The following is a 21,435-nucleotide window of genomic DNA, read 5'->3' as shown; positions in this document are numbered from 1 at the left end:
TTTTGCCATACTGAGATTTTTATGATATGCACAGAATTGTTGTCAGGGGAGGGTATATTGGGTGTCTTATCTAGTTTACAGACAAAACCTTAATTTGGGTGGAGCATATGAATATCGGGATTAAAAGGATCATGTCCTAAAATACAGATTGTGAATGTATTGTCAGCAGTCCCTTTTCTAATATTCTATTCCATTTTTAAGGTAAGTATCCTTCTCCTTATGGATAAGAGGAAGCTAACAGAAAAAAATATTGGCTTCTAAAAACAGAAAGGTTGGAAGGGTATTTTGTGAAATTAGTAGTGATGAAAGTGGACAAAGGACATAAAGATAACTTTTCCCCCCATACTCAGGGGCTGTACCAACTTAATTGAAATTTGGTTACTGAGCAGAGACACATTTGACTAAAAAAAATAAGGAAGCCATACAATATGGTATTGGCTAGTTAGTAAAATTCTTTTTTTTTTTTTAGTAAAATTCTTTTGAAAAAAAATTTCATCATAAAGAAATTTCTGACTTAGAAGAAAGATATTTAGTGCTAAGAGTGATCCACAATTTGATATTAGACCACATATATCACACCATTGAGTACATGGGCTACCTTTCCTGATGTTTCACAGTATACTACAGGAGAGCAGTGTGATCTAACTGGCCTTCAAAGATAAAACAATCAGAGCCAGAACATTATGATCAGACTCTAGCTCTACTACTTAGTCTTGGTCAAGTCATTTAATCCGTGTGTGCATGGTTTTTAATGTGAAAATAGGTAGAATAATGTGTTCATCTATTTTTCCAGGGTACTTGTAAGAATGAAACTAAAACAGGAAAACAAAGAGAACTATACATTGCAGTCTACAGAGAACCTCTTGTAGTTAACAACTACAGTGATGGAGGGAGAACTTTAGGGAAGGCAAGAAATGAATGAAGAATGGTTGAGTGTCAGTGACAGGGCCAGCAGCTGGATGCCATCAACTGTTTTTTTTTTTCTTTAAGTTTTATTTATTTAAGTAATCTCTACACCCCAAAAGGGACTTGAACTCACAACCCTGATCATAAGTCACACTCTTCTGATTGAGCTAGTCAGGCACTCCAACTGTCAACTATTTTAAAACAGTCTCCAGCACATGTAGCTCTTTCATAGTGGAAACTAAAGGATAAGGTAAGACTGCTGCAGCTCATCTTGCTAGGGTAAAAATAAAAATTTTAAGTCAACGCACTCCTTGTGGAAGAAACAAATATCTGCTATCCAAAAAACAAGTTTAAGGTATTTTTTTTAAGACAAGTTGTTCAAGTCAGAAATAAAAATATAAGAAAGAAAGAAAAAAAAAAACAGCCTGGTTCTGGACGGTTGTTCTTCTCATCTAGGAAAAGATACCAAGGAGAGCAGAGAGACCCGCGAGGCAGCAAGCTCACGGTCTTGGAGCCTTGGTCCCTCCTTGCCCAAGGACTCAGAGACCCACGGTCCTAGTAAAAACTACAACTCCCAGAAATCCCGGGCCCAGAAGGGGGAGGAACCAACGGTGTGTGGGCGAGGCCTTCAGGGCGAGCTGTGAACTTCTCTCGCGAGGAACTCCTCGAGAAGTGGCGGGATCGGCGGCTATGGAAGCACAGGAAGAGAAAGAGGCGCAGGTGATGGGGCGGGATCGGGGATTTGTGGTCTTCTGGAGACGGCATCTTTAACACACTCTCCCCGTCCGCGGATTTCCTAGGCGCACCTTGTTTACTTTTTTCCTTCCCCTACTCTGCCGGTCCATCTTTTAGACCCAAGTTCACGATCTGCGAGCCCTACAATGCTTAGACCCACGGGAAAGGGCGTTTCCCTTCCTTTCCCGGGCTCTCCTTCCTTGGACTCAGACTTGGAGAGCGTTGAGGAGCCCCTGGGTACGAGATGCCTCTCAGCAGACTGGAGTGGGACTTGGGAATCCAAACCCACTTTCCAGCCAAGCTTCGCCGTTCACCGCTGCTTCCTAGCAGGATTTTCACACCTGACCTGCTTCCTTATTCTGCATCCCTACTCTCGGTGCCTCTGGGTACCGCGGGGCTTTTGGCGTGTTGAGAGCAACTCTTTTTTCAAACTTTGCGCGTATAATAGTGCTTTGGCACCTTCATACTGAGCTTAAAATCATCCGAGTGATGCAAATTAGTATCCTTATATTGCTTTGTAGCTTTAGGAAAGGGTGGATCGTTTTCTGATTTTGTTCATTGGGCTTGCTCACTTGTTTCCTGACATCTGGTATCTATCTCCGTAGAGACAATTATAATGCGAAGTCAGTGCGTTGCAAGAGTATTTCCAGAGAACGTTTTGTTTGCTACTCATCACTTCTTTCTCATATTTGCTTCATGCTAGTACAACAAACGAGGCTTATGATATTTATTTTTATTTTTATGGTTAGGTTGCTGCATGGTTGAAAAAAATATTTGGAGACCACCCCATTCCACAGTATGAGGTGAATGCTCGGACCACGGAGATTTTACATCACCTTTCAGAGCGCAACAGGGTTCGGGACAGGGATGTCTCCTTGGTAATAGAGGACTTGAAACAGAAAGCAAGTGAATATGAATCCGAAGGTGAGATTAATTACAGAATTTTGAATGAGATAACTCGAGGTAACTACATTTTATAACACTCAAGAATACAAAATTAATTTAGTGTAGACTGTTTTTTGTTTTGCTTTGGCTCCCACTCCGTTATTATAGCAACTTAATAAGCCATTATTTCATTATAATGTAAATTTTACTTGTACTCTGATACCAAATAGTAACCCCCAAAACATGTGTCTAAACTTAGGCTGACATACAGGCTTTTGGATTTTCACTTACATATCTTCTTGATCTGTTTCCTGTCTCCATGCTTTAGTTTAATGAGCCATCAGGACATGCGAGGTGGCAGCCATGAACTCCGTGAACAAATCATGTCATCACTATGTGTTCATGGGATTGCACTAGAATTTTTTGCTGTGCATATGTGTCTTGAGAAAGTGCATTCAAGACACCTGTTGTTTTTGTAATACAAACTACACACGAAAGAATTGACAAAAACCTTTCTATGTGTTAGAATATACAAAAGAGGAAAAAAGTGAGACCTACAGTTGCCCTGTATTTAATGTGTGTGGCCTGTGCTACATGCAATGTTTTGAATATAGTACAGTTTGTATTGTAATTCTGATATGGGCTTTTTTTCCAATTCCCTTTTAAAAATTAATATACAGCAAAATTGACTTTTTGTTTTGGTTCACTACTTTTAGCATATAATATTTCTACAATGCAGCAATATTTTATTTACATGTTATTTTATGCAATTGCTTTTTTTTAAGTTTTGTTTATTTATTTGACAGAGATCACAAGTGGGCAGAGAGGCAGGCAGGGGGCGGGGGAAGCAGGCTCCCCGCTGAGCAGAGAGCCAGATGGATCCCAGGACCTGAGATCATGACCTGAGCCGAAGGCAGAGGCTTAACCCACTGAGCCACCCAGGCACCCCGTAATTGCTTTTTAAATCAGGAGAAAAAATATGCATGTATGCTCTTTACAATTCTGTAGCCACCTTTCCTGGTAGTCATTGTTTTTTGTGTGTACATTTGAATTATTTGGTGTCACTTGCTTTTAGCCCACAGAACTTCCTTTAGAATTTCTTCTAAGTCAGGACTGCTAACAAATTCTCTGCTTTTGTCTATCTGGGAGTCTTTCCTTTGCATTCACTTTTGAAAGATAGTTTTGCTAAATGTAGGATTCTTCATTGATAGTTTTTCTCTTGAACACTTTGAATATACTACCCGATTGCTTTCTGGCCTCCATTGTTTCTGCCGAGAAGTCAACTATTAATCTTATTGGGATTTTCTTGTAAATAACAAATCCTTTTTCTTTTGCTGTTCTCAAGATTGTCTCCTTATCTTTTCCTTCAACATTTTTATTTTGATATGTGTGTTTGTGGATCTCTTTGCATTTATTTCACTTGGGTTTGTTGAGTTGTTGAGTTTTTTTGTTGAGTTATTTCTTGGATGTATCGATTATTGTTTTTCAACAAATATGGTAAGTTTTCAGGCATTATTTCTTTGACTATTCTTTTTCTGTTTCTTTCTTCTGGACTCCCATTGTACATATGTTGGTGTGCCTAATGGTGTTCCTCATTTTTCTGAGGTGCTCTCTCTCTCTCTCTCTCTTTTTTTTTTTTTTACTTTTTTCCTCTCTGTTCTTCAGCTTCCATAGTTTCTATTGCTTTAATTTTTTTTTTTAATTTATTTGACAGACAGAGATCACAAGTAGGCAGAGAGGCAGACAGAGTGGGGGAAGCAGGCTCCCCACTGAGCAGAGAGCCCGATGCGGGGCTCGATCCCAGGACCCTGGGATCATGACCTGAGCTGAAGGCAGAGGCTTTAACCCACTGAGCCACCCAGGTGCCCCTCTATTGCTTTAATTTTAAGTTCACTTATGTATTCTGCTACTTCAAATCTATTGTTCAGGGACGCCTGGGTGGCTCAGTTGGTTAAGCAGCTGCCTTCGGCTCGGGTCGTGATCCCAGCGTCCTGGGATCGAGTCCCACATCGGGCTCCTTGTTCTGTGGGGAGCCTGCTTCTCCCTCTGCCTCTGCCTGCCACTCTGTCTGCCTGTGCTCGCTCTCTCTCTCTCTGACAAATAAATAAATAAAATCTTTAAAAAAAAAAAAATCTATTGTTCATTTTCTTTAGTCAACCTCTCAGTTTAGTCATTGTACTCTTCAACTCTAGAATTTCCTTTTAATGTTTTTTTTTTTTTAGCAATTTCTGTTTCTTCTTGATATTCTCTATTTGATGCAACATTGTCCTCATACCTTTTGTTACTTCTTTCCTCATGGTTTCTTTGGTACTGTGAACTTGTTCGCATGGCTATTTTGAAGTCTTTTCTGATAAATCCAACATATGATCATTCTAACAGGCAATTTCTTTTGCTTGCTTTTTACCATGGTCATGCTTTCTTGTTTTGCATTCCTATGTATTTTTTATGGAAACAGGACATTTCAGATAATGTATTGTAGCAACTCTGAGTACAAGTCTCCCAACACCCCAGCCCCTCAAAACTTGTTGTCGGTGTTTTCTTGTTTGCTGACTTTCCTTTCCTGGTGTGGAATCACTACCTCATGAGCTGGTAAAAGGGCCTGTGGGATAGGGTAGAAGCTCACCAAAGGCAGAACTTCCATTCCAAAAACAGTGGCTGGGTGGAGGAAGAGAGCCCACACCTTTGAGCCATATTCACCTAGGACTCAGTCTCAGCAAATAGCTGATGGCAGGATGAGAAACACTGAAATTCAGTTCCTCCTGGACAGAAAGCCCTCTGGCTGGGAGCGGGGCATGGAGATTCCTGTGTTCTTAACTACAATAGTCTGGAGTGGAGTCTCCACCTCACTGAACTGGGAGGGAGAAAGAGGGGGTGGTCTTGGTTTAAATACCACAACTCTCACCTTCCTCACGGGATTTTCACAGATTTTCTAGAATAGATGTTTCTTTATTTGCTGTTTGTCCTTAGAACCAGTTTCCCAGGCTTTAAATCATTGTGTTTTGCTTCTGGTTTTTGTTGTTGTTGTTATTTTTACGTGGTTGGGTTTCTTGTTTTGTTTTTTACAATTTTCACCTGTTTCACAGTGGGGGCTGGTATGTAGCTCTCATTGCCCTGTTAGGCTAGAAGTCTTAATCCTGGTCTCCTGATTTTTGACAAGGGTAACAAGACAATTCAGTGGAGGAGAAAATAGGCTTTTCAATGACTAGTGCTGGGATAACTGGATAGTCACATGTATAAGAATGAAATTGGACCCTGCTTAATTAATTAATTCTATGCAAGAATTAATTCCAAATGAATTAAAAATCTAAGGATGGGAGCTGAACCTAAAACTCAGAAGACAACATCAGTGTATATCTTTTATGACCTTGAATTTAGCAATGGTTTCTTAACTATCATTCCCCTAAACAAAAGCAATAAAAGAAAAAGTAAATAAATTGGACATCATCAAAGTTAAAAACTTTTGTTCTCAAAGGACACCATCAAGTAAATGAAAAGACAGCCCACAGAATGGGAGAAAACATTTTCAAGTCATATCTGATAAGGGTTTGTGTTTATAACATATAAAGAACTCCTACAACTCAATAATAAAGAGATCAATAACCCAAAAAAAAAAATAGGAATGTGAATATACATTTCTCCCAAACAGTTATAAAAATGGCCAAGAAGGGGCGCCTGGGTGGCTCAGTTGGTTAAGCAACTACCTTCTGCTCAGGTCATGATCCTGGAGTCCCGGGATCGAGTCCCACATCGGGCTCCCAGCTCCATGGGCAGTCCGCTTCTCCCTCTGGGACCTCTCCTCTCATGCTCTCTCACTCTGTCTCTCTCTCTCTCAAATAAATAAAATCTTTAAAAAAAAAAAAAAAAAAGGCCAAGAAGCCAGCATTATTAGACATCAGGGAAATGCAAATGAAAACCACAATTCCATTTCACACCTACAAGGAGGTCTATAGTCAAAAAGATCTTGGGTTATCATTTTATTGATCATTACTAAGTTCTGCGAGTGACCTTGATACAAAATAATAATAATAATAATAATAATCTTAATAATAACTGTTGGTGAAAATATGGAGAAATTGAAAGTGGGATTATAAAATCATATGGTTGCTTTGGAAAACAGTCTGGTAATTCCTCAAATGGTTAAACATAGTTACCATATGACTAGCAGTTCTACTCCTAGGTATATTCCCAAACATTAAATGAGTAAAGACAGAATGTAGGTTAGTGGTTGCTAGGGCTTCATGGGTTAGGGAATTGGAATACGATGATTAAGAAATGTGGGACGCCTGGGTGGCTCAGTTGGTTGAGCAGCTGCCTTCGGCTCAGGTCGTGATCCCAGTGTCCTGGGATCGAGTCCCACATCGGGCTCCTTGCTTGGCAGCGAGCCTGCTTCTCCCTCTGCCTCTGCCTGCCACTCTGTCTGCCTGTGCTCACTCTCGCTTCTCTCTCTATGACAAATAAATAAATAAAATCTTTAAAAGAAAAAAAAAAAAAGAAATGTGGGGTATGTTTGGGGGTGATGAAAATGCTCTCAAATTGTATTGGTGGGTGTACAACACTGTGAATGTACTAAAAATCATCAAATTGTATACTTTAGGTGGGTGGATTATATGATATGTGAAAAGATTTCAATAAAGCTATTAAAAATTAAAATAAAAGAAACATCTTAGTCACCATAGAACTCTCCTTTCTTTTCAGCCAAGCATCTTCAGAGCCTTCTCATGGAGAGTGTGAATTTTTCCCCTGCCAATCTGTCTAGCACTGGTTCTAGGTACCTGAATGCTTTGGCTGACAGTGCAGTGGCCCTTGAAATAAAGGATACCTCACTAGCTAGGTAATTCTCGTGACAATTTTAATTTCTGTAATCATATACTTTAATGTCTTGACCTAAGGATTTTTTGTTGTTGTTGTTTCTCTGGGTAATTCTGTAGAGGAAATTAACAATAAATGCAAAAACATTGAATTTACTTACTACCTACTTATCATTGCCAGTGAACATGTTTAATTAATTCAGATAAACTTGGTGTTGTTTAAATTTTCTTCTTCTAAGATTAGGTTTGTGAAGGTTGGTACACATATATATTTGGAAAAGGATTAGGTATCACTTACATTGCTCCCTGTGAACAATAAGAAAGACAGTAGGCTAAATTATCTGATTGAGCATAGTGAATTTTGGTCATGTCCCCTATACTGGGTAGAGTAGGTTAAGGACCTTTATTCTTTGTGATAGGCATCCCACCTATATAATGATATTCTTTCCAACAACCCTAGTAGGAAGCTAAAGCCAAGGAGAGGTGTGTTAAATAACTTGTCCAAGCTGGTAAATGGCAGAACTGGGATTCCAACCCAGCTTGACACCAAAGTCTGTATGATTACCATTGGTGGCCATGTCTTAGCTAGGACGACCACTCTAAGTTGTAATCAGAGAGCTGTTTAGCTATTCTACTTAATTGCCCATATGAGGACTTGGAATTAATATATATGCTCAGAGAGTAGTGTTTCAAGTATAAGAATATAAGACTGTATTACAGCAGAAATTTAAACTTGAATTAAGTCAATTCAGCAGACACCAAATACCAGTTATATGCTAGGCATATAAATATAGCGATACACACACACTCATATAGACAGATGGATAGATATAGATAGATGTGTATACACACACACACACACACACACACACACACACAGAGGCACTGGGGAAGCATAGGCTAATAACTGTCAGCAAGGACAGCCTCTGCTCATGGTCAAATAAGGGAGATGGGTATGTAAAACTATAGCATAGTTTGACATCTGTAACAATACAAGAATGTACCAGCTGTAGCTAAGTAGCACAGAGAAAGGAGTACTGAGTTCCAGAATGGGAGTAAATCTTGTTTGAGTTTTGAAAAACAAACGGAAATTCGCCTGAAGAAAGGCTTTTCAGGCAATGGGAACAGCATATTAAAAAAAAAATGCATAGAGAAAAAAAAATGCATGGAGGTATGAAAAAGTGTGATGACAGAAAAATCCACATAGAGATAAAGTCATCGTTAGAAATGAGGAATAATTGTCATTATTGTCCTTAATGTCCATTTATGTGATCACATTCTTTTTTTTAGTTTTATCCCTGCAGTGAACGACTTGACCTCTGATCTTTTCCGTACCAAATCCAAAAATGAAGAAATCAAGCTTGAACTGGCAAAACTTGAAAAAAATCTAACTGCAACTTTAGTGTTAGAAAAATGTCTACGAGAGTAAGTAATTGGGTTGGAAGCTGTGACAATGTTTATTATAAAAGCCGTGACAGGGTATTATCAGATATAGTTTGGGCGGCAGATATGATTTAAAACAACACATTAGGAACTGGGGTCCATAAATGGTTTTCTAAGTAAAAAATGACTTGGATGTAGATAGGAGTTGGTTGGATACAGACTTTGACCTTTTACTTCATACAATTTTTTACCTCTTTTACAAATGGCCTAGTTTTTGTTTGTTTGTTTTGAGATTTATTTACTTGAGAGTGAGAGAGTGTCTGCGAGAGTGGGACAGAGGGAGAGGGAGAAAGAATCTTAAGCAGACACCCCACTGAGCACGGAGCCCCATGCAGGGCTCGAACCATCCATCCAGAGATCATGACCTGAGCGGAAGTGAAAGGTCGGATGCCTAACTGACTACACCCCCCAGGTGCCCCAACAAATAGCCTAGGTTTTATAATTTGGGGAATTTTACATGAATTTTTTTTTTTTTTTTTTTTTTACTTATAAGCTATGTTGCAACGTAAAGTCACATTATAATTTGTTGCCCATTCTTATTAGACCTCTGGTATCCCTCCTTTTTTTTTTTTTTTTTTAAATATTTATTTATTTATTTATTTTAGAGAGAAAATGTGTGTGTGTGTGTGCGCGCGCGCGCACAAGTAGGGGGTGGGGGCAGGGAGAGTTACAGAGGGAATCTCAAGCAGACTCCCCGCTGAGCACAGAGCCTGTCTCAGAGCTTGATCTCAGAACCCTAAGATCATGACCCCAGCCAAAATCAAGAGTCAGACACCCCTAGAGCTCTGATATCCCTTTTGATGCCCTGGACCTTCTTTAGATCCCTGTTGCCCCAGAGATTACATGCTCTAGATCAGGAATGTGGATATGCACAAGTAATTTGGTGGTGTGTAAATTTCCTTAACAAATATTGAGTATGTAGGTACAAGGCACTCTATCATGTCACATTTAGAAAAGAGGACTTTGGGACCTCCATAATTCAAGTTGGCTTGGATATATTAAATCATTTCTTCAAACAGCAGGTTTACTTTCTCCAAGAATAATTGGCCAGATTAATCTTAAAATTACTTAGTATTCCTTGAGAAAAATTCCAGGTGGCAGCATGGCGGAGATGACCTGGAAGAAAAAACGGTAGCTAGTCTGCAATATAAAGTATATGGTAGAGGGGTTCCTGGGTGGTTCAGTCATTAAGCGCCTGCATTCGGCTCAGGTTGTGATCCCAGAGTCCTGGGATCGAGCCCCACATCGGGCTCCGTGCTCAGCGGGAAGCCTACTTCTCCCTCTCTCATTCCGCCACTCCTCCTACTTGTGTTCCTTCTCTTACTGTCTCTCTGTCAAGTAAATAAATAAAATCTTTAAAAATAAATAAATAAATAAAGTATATAGTAGAAAATCTAGCAAGTTTATTACCAACTTTTGGCTAATCCAGAGTCAAATCCCAAAAGTAGTAGCTTCTTTTTTATAATTCCATCGAAGAGAAGAGAATGTTTTCAACCTTACTTTTTAAAGGGATCTAAAAAAGGCTGAGTTTCATCTGTCTACGGAAAGGGCCAAAGTTGACAATCGTCTTCAGAACATGGACTTCCTCAAAGCAAAGTCAGAGGAGTTCAGATTTGGAATCAGAACTGCAGAGGTTTGTACAAAGGACTAAATATATTTAGTTCTTTTTTTTTTTTTTTTTTAATTTTACTTAACCATTTGAGAGAGAGAGAGCATGAGAAGGGGGAAGGTCAGAGGGAGAAGCAGACTTCCTGCTGAGTTCGGAGCCCAATGGGAGGCTCAATCCTGGGACCCTGGGATCATGACCTGAGCTGAAGGCAGATGCTTAACCAACTGAGCCACCCAGGTGCCCCTATTTAATTCTTTTCAAACTTCTTGTTGACCTTCACCCTCACATCTAGGCAATATTATTCCTACCTTTTCCAGATAAGGGAACTATGGAGAAGATGGGTAACTTGCCCAAAGTCACGTAGCTGCTTAGCCGCGGATCCAGATTCAAGTGCAGGCAGCCAGGCCCCGGAGCCCAGACTCTTAGCAGTGCACCCATCTTGTGGCAGCTCTATGACTGTTTGAAGTGATCCACACGCTGCATAAAAGTGCTTAGATGCATGTGTGGTTTTCCATCTATGACTTGTAGCTTCTTGTTACTGTGTTGTATGTTTAAATTATGTTCATGATGGTCACTTTCAAAATACTGGTTTTTTTTTGGTTTGTTTGTTTGTTTTAAAGATTTTATTTATTTATTTGACAGACAGAGATCACAAGTAGGCAGAGAGAGAGGAAGGGAAGCAGGCTCCCTGCTCAGCAGAGAGCCTGTTGTGGGGCTCGATCCCAGGACCCTGAGATCATGACCTGAGCCGAAGGCAGAGGTCTAACCCACTGAGCCACCCAGTCACCCCTCAAAATACTGTTTTTAACTGAACTCCCTTTTTTGGAATTATAGGAGCAACTTTCATCCAGAGGCATGGATGCTTCTCTGTCTCATCAGTCCCTAGTAGCACTTTCAGAGGTGAGCTCATTGTAACCCACTTTAGCTCTCTTTAAAATCTTAGTGCACAGTCTGCTTTTTCATTTGTTTCTTGGTACAGAGCTTTGTTCACTATTGACCTGTTTTTCTTCACTTCTGTAGTTTACATTCACCAGCATTTATACCTTCATTCCTTGGTTAGCTGTAACTATCCTCACATTTGTTTGGTTTCCTTTATATATTACTATATGCTAGAAACTCTTTGCTAGAGTTGGTTATATGTTATTGATTTGTTTATAAAATATATTTATTGAGGGATTATATACTAACCATCTAGGTCCTCTTCTTCTCTTTCCATTTACAGTAAAAGTAAAAATGCAGGCCTGAAAACTCCTATTGGATGCAATCCTAGGTTTTTAGGTTGTATAAGTGTCTCATTTATTTTTGTGGGAAGAGGGAGAAAGAGGAGGTTTTATTTTGTTATTATTCTTTTATTCTTTTTTTTTAAGATTTATTTATTTATTTGTCAGGGGAGGGGGAAGAGAGAGCATGAACAGAGGGAGTAGCAGGCAGAGGGAGAAGCAGCTTCCCTCTGAGCAAAGGAGCCTGATGTGGGACTCGATCCCAGGACCCTGGGATCACGACCTGAGCCAAAGGCAGACGATTAACAGACTGAGCCACCCACGCATCCCAATTATTATTTTATTCTTATGATTTTTTACTCTTTGATTTTTGGAATCTAAGGTTGACAGTTCATCAGTACACATTTAAGATCCTAACTGCTCCCTTACATTATGATTCCTGTTCTCCTAGACAGCATACTTAGATCCTATTCTCTTTTTTTAAAGATTGTATTTATTTATTTGAGGGAGAGAGAGAAGAGAGAGCGGGACCAGTACAGAGAGAGAAAGAGAGAGAGAGGACAAGCAGAGTGCACTGAGCGTGGAGCCTGGTGTGGGCTCCATCCCAGGACCCTGAGATCATGACCTGAGCCAAAACTAAGAGTTTACGCTTATCCAATTGAGCCACCCAGGTGCCCCTGTTCTCTTTTTTTTTTTTTCCTATTCTCTCTCTCTCTTTTTTTTTTTTTAAGATTATTTATTTATTTATTTGGCAGACAGAGATTGCAGGCAGGCAGAGAGGCAGGCAGAGAGAGAGGAAGGGAAGCAGGCACCCCGCTGAACAGAGAGCCCGACTCGGGGTTCTATCCCGGGACCCCGGGACCATGATCCAAGCCAAAGGCAGAGGTTTAACCCACTGAGCCACCCAGGCACCCCTTCTATTCTCTTTTTTAAAAGATTCTATTTTTAAGTAGTCCCTACATCCAATGTAGGACTTGAACTTACAACCCTGAAATAAAGAGTCACGTGCTCCATGGACCAAGCCAGCCAGACACCCCACTTAAATCCTATTTTTAGTAAATGGGAATATAACTTTTCTCTTTTAAGCATCTTAGAAGGATTGATTCCATTGGAAGTAAGTTTGTTATTCATATATCTTTGAACCTCATTTGGCCTGTAGGTACAATTTGATACATTATTTAAAATAACTTAATATTAATGCTTTATTATGTTTTATTTCAGAAATGAGTGGTGTTTAGTTGCATTATGAATATCTCTATCACTCTGTGACTCTTGTGTTTTTTCCACCCCCAGAAATTGGCAGAACTAAAACGACAGACTATACCTTTGAAGAAAAAATTAGAGTCCTATTTGGATTTAATGCCGGTAATTATTTTTATGAATTTTTTAAAAAGTAATCTCCAACTTTCCCCAAGGGTACTAAATGATCATGAAAATACTAGGTCCATGTTTAAGGATTTAAAGTCTGCTAAATTTCAATATCGTATGTAAACTGGATACACTTCTGTAAGGTTTTTGCCTTTTGAAAAAGACTGTTGCACTTTTTCTCCTTGAGTTCTGGGTGATGCAATATAACGTCTTCTTGTTTTATTTTTCTTTAAAAGAACCCGTCCCTTGCTCAGGTGAAAATTGAAGAAGCAAAGCGGGAATTAGTAAGTAGTTCCATTTTTCTGCTTCTGATTTTCTAAAAAGAAAGAAAAAACTGCTGATAGAACTAAAGCTCCCTTCATCCTTCTTTTTTCCTTCCCACTCAGTGGTAAACGACAGTTCCAAAGTTGCTATGTGTCATTACCATGCTTTTTTAATTTATTTTTTTAAAAGATTTTCTTAATTTATTTGATAGAGAGATCACAGTAGGCAGAGAGGCAGGCAGAGAGAGAGGGGGAAGTGGCTCCCCACCGAGCAGAGAGCCCAATGCGGAACTCAATCCCAGGACCCTGAGATCATGACCTGAGCTGAAGGCAGAAGCTTAAACCACTGAGCCACCCAGATGCCCCATTACCATGCTTTTTTAAAAAAAATTTTTTTGGTGTTTTTTTTTTTTTTTTTGAGTCAGCTCAGCACCCAGTATGGGCCTTGAACTCATGACCCCAAGATCAATAGTCACATACTCTCCCAAATGAGCCAGCCACATGGTCCATCATGTATTTTTTAAATACTTTTTTGGATATGTATATATATTTCTTTCCATAAAAAATACATAGTGATTTTTTATCTCTTTTAAATTTTTGCATAGATTTTCCTGGCTGGAAAAGGGATGTCGAGAGACATAGAATATTCTAGGCAAAAGAATTAACAAAGGTATAAGAGCTAAAAAAAAAAAAAATGGAGGACTTGTCTAAGCTTTGGCAAGTGATGCAGTCCAGATGCTTAGGGGTATACAAGGATGGTAGGGCTAAAGAAGATTGATTGGTTTATGATGTAAAAGATCATAAATATAAAGAGGATGAACTTGGAGGCTCTAGAGGACCACTGAACATTGCTATGTATTTCTTTATTTTCTAAGCTAAAGAGAAATGTGATCAAAGCTATGTGGGTTTTTTTTTTTTTTTTTAAAGATTTATTTATTTATTTATTTATTTATTTATTTATTTATTTATTTGTCAGGGAGAGAGAGATACAGTAAGAGAGGAAACACAAGCAGGGGGAGTTGGAGAGGGAGAAGGAGGCTTCTTGCTAAGCAGGGAGCCCGATGCAGGGCTTGATCCCAGGACCCTATGATTATGACTTGAGCTGAAGGCAGACGCTTAATGACTGAGCCATCCAGGTGCCCAAAGCCATGCTTTTTGATTAGGACAGTTCTTTAGAAAGATTATTCTGGGGAAAAAAAAGAAAAAAAGAAAAATTATTCTGGAATCAGTGTATAAGTGTAGATTAGAGGAGAGAGAGAGAAAATTGCAGAAACTGGTTGGCCTATTTTGACTGGGGAGAAGTAATGAGAAAGTGGCAATGAGAGTAGGAAAGAGGTGATGTGAGAGAAGTTGTGGAAGTACTTTGTTCAAACAGTAGATGTCAGAAAAATGGGTCCATATATCTTTACATTGAGACAGCAACTCATCTCTCTCAAGAGTTTTTCCCCTCAAGATGTTTATTAGAATCAGGAGTCTGAAAACTTTCAGGGGTATGGAGGAGAGGACGGAGATATAAAAGCAAAAAATGTCTAAAAGCATATTTAATATTTATAATGGTATTTAAAAAAAATTTTTTTTAAGATTTACTTATTTATTTTAGAGAGAGAGCATGCCAGTTGGGAGAGGGAGAGGGAGTCTTATACAGACTCCATGCTGATCATGGAACCCAATGTGGGGCTTGATCCCACAAGGCTGATATCATGACCTGAGTCAAAATTAAGTGTCAGACAACATAACTGATTGTGCCACCCAGGCACCCTTGAAATTCTGTTTTAATGTTTTTCTTTTTTGCTTCCTTACTTTAAATTACACTAGGAATTCGAGCACCTGTTTTATGTTCTTATTTATAGAATTTATGGTGTTTCTTTCTTCCTGTAGGATACCATTGAAGCTGAACTTACAAAGAAAGTAGACATGATGGAACTGTGACCAGAGTCAAGTAAGCTTCGTCTTCCCTCACAGAATACATTGACTAGGACTTGAAAGAATGTTTTCTCTTGGCCTTCCTTAATAAGTCAACTCTTGTGTTCTTAGATGAGATAATAACGTCACTGTTGATGAACAGTGGTTTCTGGTTATGTATTGCATTTCTGTACCCAAATACATAGTTTTCATATTAAAAAGCATTGTGGGTTCTCTATGTTGCTGGCAGTTAAGTGTCCCTCGCTGGGTCTCTTTGGTGAACATTACCACATTTGTCATGTCGTCGCTCATGAGGTTAGTTAGTGAAGAGAAAAGTTCTGCAACTCAGTTATGTTTCTCCCACTCCTCCCTCCAGGGTTCTGCTGTCATTTCCTTCTGATCAGCTCACCTGCCTACCTCCAAATGTTAATATATGCAGGAATTTAGTTTATGAAAGGGATGACCTTTTAAATCAGTAGCGGAGAGATGGATAATTCAACACATGGTGCTAGATCCTTACTTCACACCTTATGTCAGGATAATCCCAAAGATCAAAGATTTAAATGTTAAAAAAAAAAAAAAGATAGTGAGAGGAACCATGAAGAAGCTTTAATGTTTTGACTCTTAAATAATCATAGAGTCAGTAAAATGGGTCCCCAACCCAGGAGCCGTAAATGAAATAATAGAAATATTTGAAAATTTGGAAATATCAAAAATTCCTGTGTGGTAAAATCTTTAAGAAGTAAAAATCAAAGGACTTCACAAATGTGGTGTAGGGAAAATTCACTATCTTCACTGTGTTTCACCATGTTCACTACGTTCCTTTTTGTACTTTTTTTTCCTTTTTGTACTTTTAAAAATTTTGAACCATGTGATTAAGGAGCAATCAGTTAAAAAGAAGAAAAAAGAAGCTATTAGTTTTGCTTCGTTTTATTTTTTTGCCATCGGTTTTTTAAAGATTATCTAAATGGCCTTAAAAATTTCCCTCTCCTTTCCCACAAATATATGGAGATACAAAATACAAGAGACATTTGTATTTCCCTTTTTGGAAATTGTCCATACCATTTAGCCATTTAGGTATTACAATTTGGTCTTTAGTTTAACAATATATAGAAGCTCCTTGTGTATTAGCTAAATTAATCTTTTGTGATTTGCACTGTAAATATTTTTTCAAGTTTGTCATTTGTCTTTGGACGTAATTCCAGTGTTTTTGGTAAGGCAGCTTCTTAGGCTGATTGTGGAAACGACCACAGTAATTCCTCTTGTCCCTGTATACTCATCCTTTATATTGTGATTTTGCCACTTCTATCAAGAGACAAAGTCTGGGGGTGCTTGGGTGGCTCAGTGGGTTAAGCCTCTGCCTTCAGCTCAAGTCATGATTCCAGAGTCCTGGGATCGAGCCCCGAATTGGGCTCTCTGCTCAGCAGGGAGCCTTCTTCCCCCCTCTCTCTGCCTGCTTCTGCCTACTTGTGATCTCCCTCTCTGTCAAATAAATAAATAAAATCTTAAAAAAAAAAGAGAGAGAGAGAGAGAGAGAAAGTTTGTATCTCGATCTCTTCTTTCTGACTTGGCCTTATGATTTGTTTTGGCCAATGAGACAATAGCAAATGTAACAAAAGCAGAGGATTAAAAGCTGTGCATCAGAGCTTGCCCTGTCTTATTGCTCTGGAATTCTGAAACGTCTATGTATAGAAACTTGGACTGTTGAGGATGAGAAACTACATGGAGCAGAAACAAATAATTCCAGCTGAGCCCTGCCTCCAGCCAAGACCAAGAAGGCTGCCAATTGCCAGCAATGTGAACAAAGCCTTCTTAGATGATCCGGCCCTGGCCAAGCCACCAGCAACTGCAGAGATCAAACTAGCTGGCCGAGGCCAGAAGCCCACAAAGTCAACCCATAATATCATGAGAAATAAGTGATTGTTTGAAGCTTATTTTAAGTTTAGGACTGGTTATTAGCTGTAGTAGCTGATTGATAAAAGTAGCTTGTGAAATTAATGTCCAAAATAAGAGAGAGCAAAAAATGTGCACTGTAAGAACCAAAGAAACTTGGTACCAGCATAATTTTATAGAAAGTAATTATATTAAATGTAAGTGAGAAAATGTTTTAGTTAAAAGGTAAAGATAGAAAAAATAGGTTTTTTTTAAAAAAAAAAACCTCTAAGTGTATGCCATACATGGGAGAAATATCTTAAAAGTAAGGATAGATGGATCCACAAATATGATACATTACATACTTCTGTTAGTAATTGGTAGAACAGGCAGGAAAAAATTAGCAAGGATACGGAATATTGAAACAACACAATTAGCAAACTTGATCCAATGGACATATAAAGAAGCTTATACCCAGCTGCCCCTGGATACATGTTCTTTTTAGGTGCATCCAGAACATTTACAAAAATTGCCCAGGGGTGCCTGGTTGACTCAGTCAGTAGAGCATGTGACTCCTTATCTCAGGGTGATGAGTTCAAGCCCCACACTGGGCATCGAGCTTACCTAGGGGAAAAAAAAATGTCCAAATAGTGGGCAGGAAAAGAAATCTGAACTACTACAAGAGTTCTCAAATCATATACAGCATATTCTCTCATCACAATGCAATTAGATAAAAATAAATAACTAAAAAGTTTTATGTTTGGTATTTAAGAAATATACTCTCCATAGCCTATAAATCAAATAATAATATAAATTAGAAAATATTTAGAAGCAGGCAGGGGCCCCTGGGTGGCTCAGTGGGTTAAAGCCTCTGCCTTCAGCTCATGTCATGATCTCCAGGTCCTGGGATCAAGCCCCACATCTGGCTCCCAACTCAGTGGGGAGCCTGCTTCTCCCTTTCCCTCTGCCTCTCCCCCTGCTTGTGGTCTCTCTGTCTCTCTCTCAAATGAATTAAAAAAAAAAAAAAAAACTTAAAGAAAAAGGAAACTATAGTCTTCAGACATTGAATAACAAAGAAACACAGACATTAATTCATGAGAGAAAAAAACAAGGTGAGCCCTCTGTCTGACCCAGCTTACTGCATGAAGACAGATAAACGGGACTTTATGAAAATGAAAATCTTTTGTGTTTCCAAAGACACCATTAAGGAAATGAATAGGGGGTGCCCAGCTGGCACAGTAGATGGAGCATGCAACTCTTGATCTCGCAATTGTAGGTTCGAGCCCCACCTTGGGTGTAGAGATTACTTTCAAATAAAATCTTTAAAAAAAAATGAACAGACAATCCGCAGAATGGGGGGAAATACTTGAATCACATATCTGATAAGGGACTTATACCCAGAATCTGTAAAAATTCTTCCAACTTAATAAAAGCAAACAACCCAATTAACAAATGAGTAAGTGATTTGAATAGACATTTCTCCAGTGAAAATGTACAGATGTCCAAATAAGCAATGAAAAGATGCTTGACATCATCAGTTATCAGGGAAATGAAAATTGAAACCACAATGAGATGCTGTCTCATCCTCACTAAGGTGGCTAAAATAAAAAAGAAATAGTAAAAAGTGCTGGTGAAGATGTGGACAAATTGGAATCCTCATACACTAACGGTAGGAATACAATGGTATGGTTGTTTCAAAAACCAGTTTGTCAAGATCTCAAATAATTAATAGAAAGTTACTTTATGACCCAATAGTTCAACTCCCAGGTATGTACCCAAGAGAAATGAAAACACGCATCCACACAAGAACTTGCATGTGACTGTTTACATTAGGATTATTCAGATGCCCACCACCAGATGAGTGGACAAACAAAATGGGGTATATCCCTACAATGGAGTAGTACTCATCCATAAAAAGGAGGGAACTACTGATCCATGCTACACCATGGATGAACCCTGTAATCATTATGCTAAGTGAAAGAAGCCAGTGGGAAAGACCATATGTTATAGGATTCCATTCACATGAACTTCCAGAAATAAACAGAGACAGAAAGCAAATTGATGCTGCTTAGGGCTGGGAGGTTGAGAGATATGGAGTGATAGCTAAACGGTACAGAGCTCCTCTTAAGGTAATGGTTGCACATGTCTGAATATATCAAAAGCCAGTGAATTATATATATATATTTTAAGTGGGCTCCACGCTCAGTGTGGAGGCATTCAGTGTGGGGCTTGAACTCATGACCCTGAGATCAAGACTGAGCTGTTATCAAGAGTAGGACGCTTAACCAACTGAGCCACCCAAGCACCCCAAATTATATACTTGAAATGGGTGAACTGTATGGTAAATAAAGCTGTTGGAAGGAAAGGTATGCAGATTTAAAAAGACGTACAGCTGTTTCTATTTGCAGATGAAGTTAGTGACGTGAGCATCGATCCCTGGAAGTGGATGTGGGATGTGGGCAAGCAAATACAGAATTAAACCTTTTGTTCTAATTCCATTTCTAGGTCTCTAACCTGCATATTTTCTGGAAACATCAAATATACCCATATGGATAGGGCTTGGGGGGTAGTGTGTGAGAAGGAGCCTCTGGGGGTTTTTTTGTGTCTAATTCTGACTCCTGGACTGCATGTTTATCTGTAGAGAACCACTGCTTTACCCCAAAATTGTAGTGCATTGATCTCTTAAGTATGGAGACATTCTTAGGTAATCACAGCAAAATGGTCAAATTCAGGAAATTTAACATTGATAAAATATTACTACCTAATATATAGTCCCTACTCAAATTTCTCCAGTTGTCTGAATAATGTGCTTCATGGGTGGGGGGATGGGTGAAGAAGATACAGGGAATTAAAGAGATACAAACTTCCAGTTATGAAATAAGTAAGCCGCAGAGGTGGAAAGTGCAGCATAAGGAATATAGTCAATAAGATTGTAAAAATGTTGGGATGCCTGGGTGGCTCAGTCGGTTAAATGTCTGCCTTCGGCTCAGGTCATGCATGATTCCAGGGTCTCGGGATCAAGTCCCACGTCAGGCTCCTTGCTCAGTGGGGAGTCTGCTTGTCCCTCTCCCTCTGCCTCTACCCTCTGCTCGCGCTCTCTCTCTTTCTCTCTCTCTCACTCTGTGCATCTCAAATAAATAAATAAAATCTTCTTAACAATTTAAAAAAAAAAAAGATTGTAAAAATGTTGTTTGGTGACAAATGATGACTGACTGCACTTACCGTGGTGAGCACTGAGTAATGTATAGAATTGTTGAATCATTATGTTGTGCACCTGAAATTAATAGAACACCATATGTTTTTTTCTTTTTTAAAAATTATTTATTTTTTTCATTTCTTTTCAGTGTTCCAGAATTCATTGTTTATGCACCACACCCAGTGCTCCACGAAATACGTGTCCTCCATGACACCCACCACTAGGCTCCCCCAACCCCCCAACCCCTCCCTTCCAAAACCCTCAGATTGTTTTTCAGAGTCCACAGTCTCTCGTGGTTCGTCTCCCCCTCTAATTTCCCCCAACTCCCTTCTCCACTATATGTTAACTGTGCTTCGGTTTTTAAAAATGTGGGCTGCTCAGGGGCACCTGGCTGGCTCAGTTCATGGAGTATATGATTCTTGATCTCGGGGTTGTAAGTTTAACCCCCATACTGGGTGTAAAAATGTGGGATGCCCAGGTGGATAAAAGGTTTATATATAAAAAAATAATAATGTTCTTCCTAACAATTGTTTTTCCAATCCAGGACCATATTGTGCATCGTTGTTTCTATCTGAAGTCAGCTTTTAATAGCTGCTTTTGACCATTTTGCTTTTACTGTTTCATTAGACCCCCATTTCTAGACCAATGAAACATTGCCCCTCCACATCCAGCTGTCTGAGCGAGGCCAGCCAGGATGGCACAATCCCAGGGACCCTGCATGTTGAGATCCAAGCCCTGAAGAATCCCTGTGCTTTGCCCCATGTTCTGTCCTGTGGGAAGGGCAGATTTGCCTTGGCCTCTACTAAATTAAGAATTGTGACCTAGGCAGGGGCTTGAGTTTCTAGCAGAATGGGATTAGCTATTACAGCTTCCGCTACTTGGGAGACTTGCAAAGCTCGATATTGAGTGAGAAGTGTAGCATGAATGGAAAAGATGTTCATCAAAATGTGTCTGAAGCTATTTTGGGAGTAGACTGAGGACTGTCTGTGTGGATGTCCTTGGAGCCTGTTTGGTTGCCAGGGGATCTTTTCCTTGTGATTGATCACGGGAGCACGTGACAGCTGGCGCGCCACAGTCTGGCTAGGACCCCGTGCCTACATGTCCCAGCTTTGATGAGACACCACCCAAGGAGGCCACTCTGCCAGCTATATTTAGTACCATGATGCACGCATGTCCTTCTGACCTTAGCTTCCTCTCACGTCGTACAGATGTATATTTTTAGGTTTAT

General features: G+C 39.4%; 1 protein-coding gene across 2 annotated transcripts; it reads left to right on the top strand.

The window, feature by feature from the left end:
• Positions 1 to 1,535: 1,535 nt before the first annotated feature.
• On the top strand, positions 1,536 to 20,411 carry HAUS1 (HAUS augmin like complex subunit 1). Of its 2 annotated transcripts, XM_047698305.1 has the most exons (10): positions 1,536 to 1,626; positions 2,391 to 2,565; positions 7,222 to 7,357; positions 8,625 to 8,759; positions 10,287 to 10,410; positions 11,221 to 11,286; positions 12,900 to 12,971; positions 13,211 to 13,258; positions 15,116 to 15,176; positions 20,356 to 20,411. In XM_047698305.1, exons 1-9 carry the CDS (start codon positions 1,597 to 1,599, stop codon positions 15,164 to 15,166), a joined length of 837 nt encoding a protein of 278 aa, XP_047554261.1. In that variant the 5' UTR covers positions 1,536 to 1,596; the 3' UTR covers positions 15,167 to 15,176; positions 20,356 to 20,411. The 2 variants fall into 2 exon arrangements, with proteins under 2 accessions (XP_047554261.1, XP_047554260.1); XM_047698304.1 differs by lacking the exon at positions 20,356 to 20,411 and having other exon boundaries at positions 15,116 to 15,360.
• The last annotated feature ends 1,024 nt before the right edge of the window (positions 20,412 to 21,435 follow it).

This window comes from Lutra lutra, chromosome 12 (genome assembly GCF_902655055.1).
Source record: "Lutra lutra chromosome 12, mLutLut1.2, whole genome shotgun sequence".
NCBI classification, from domain to species: Eukaryota; Metazoa; Chordata; class Mammalia; order Carnivora; family Mustelidae; genus Lutra; species Lutra lutra.
This window is presented reverse-complemented; position numbering and strand designations above follow the sequence as displayed.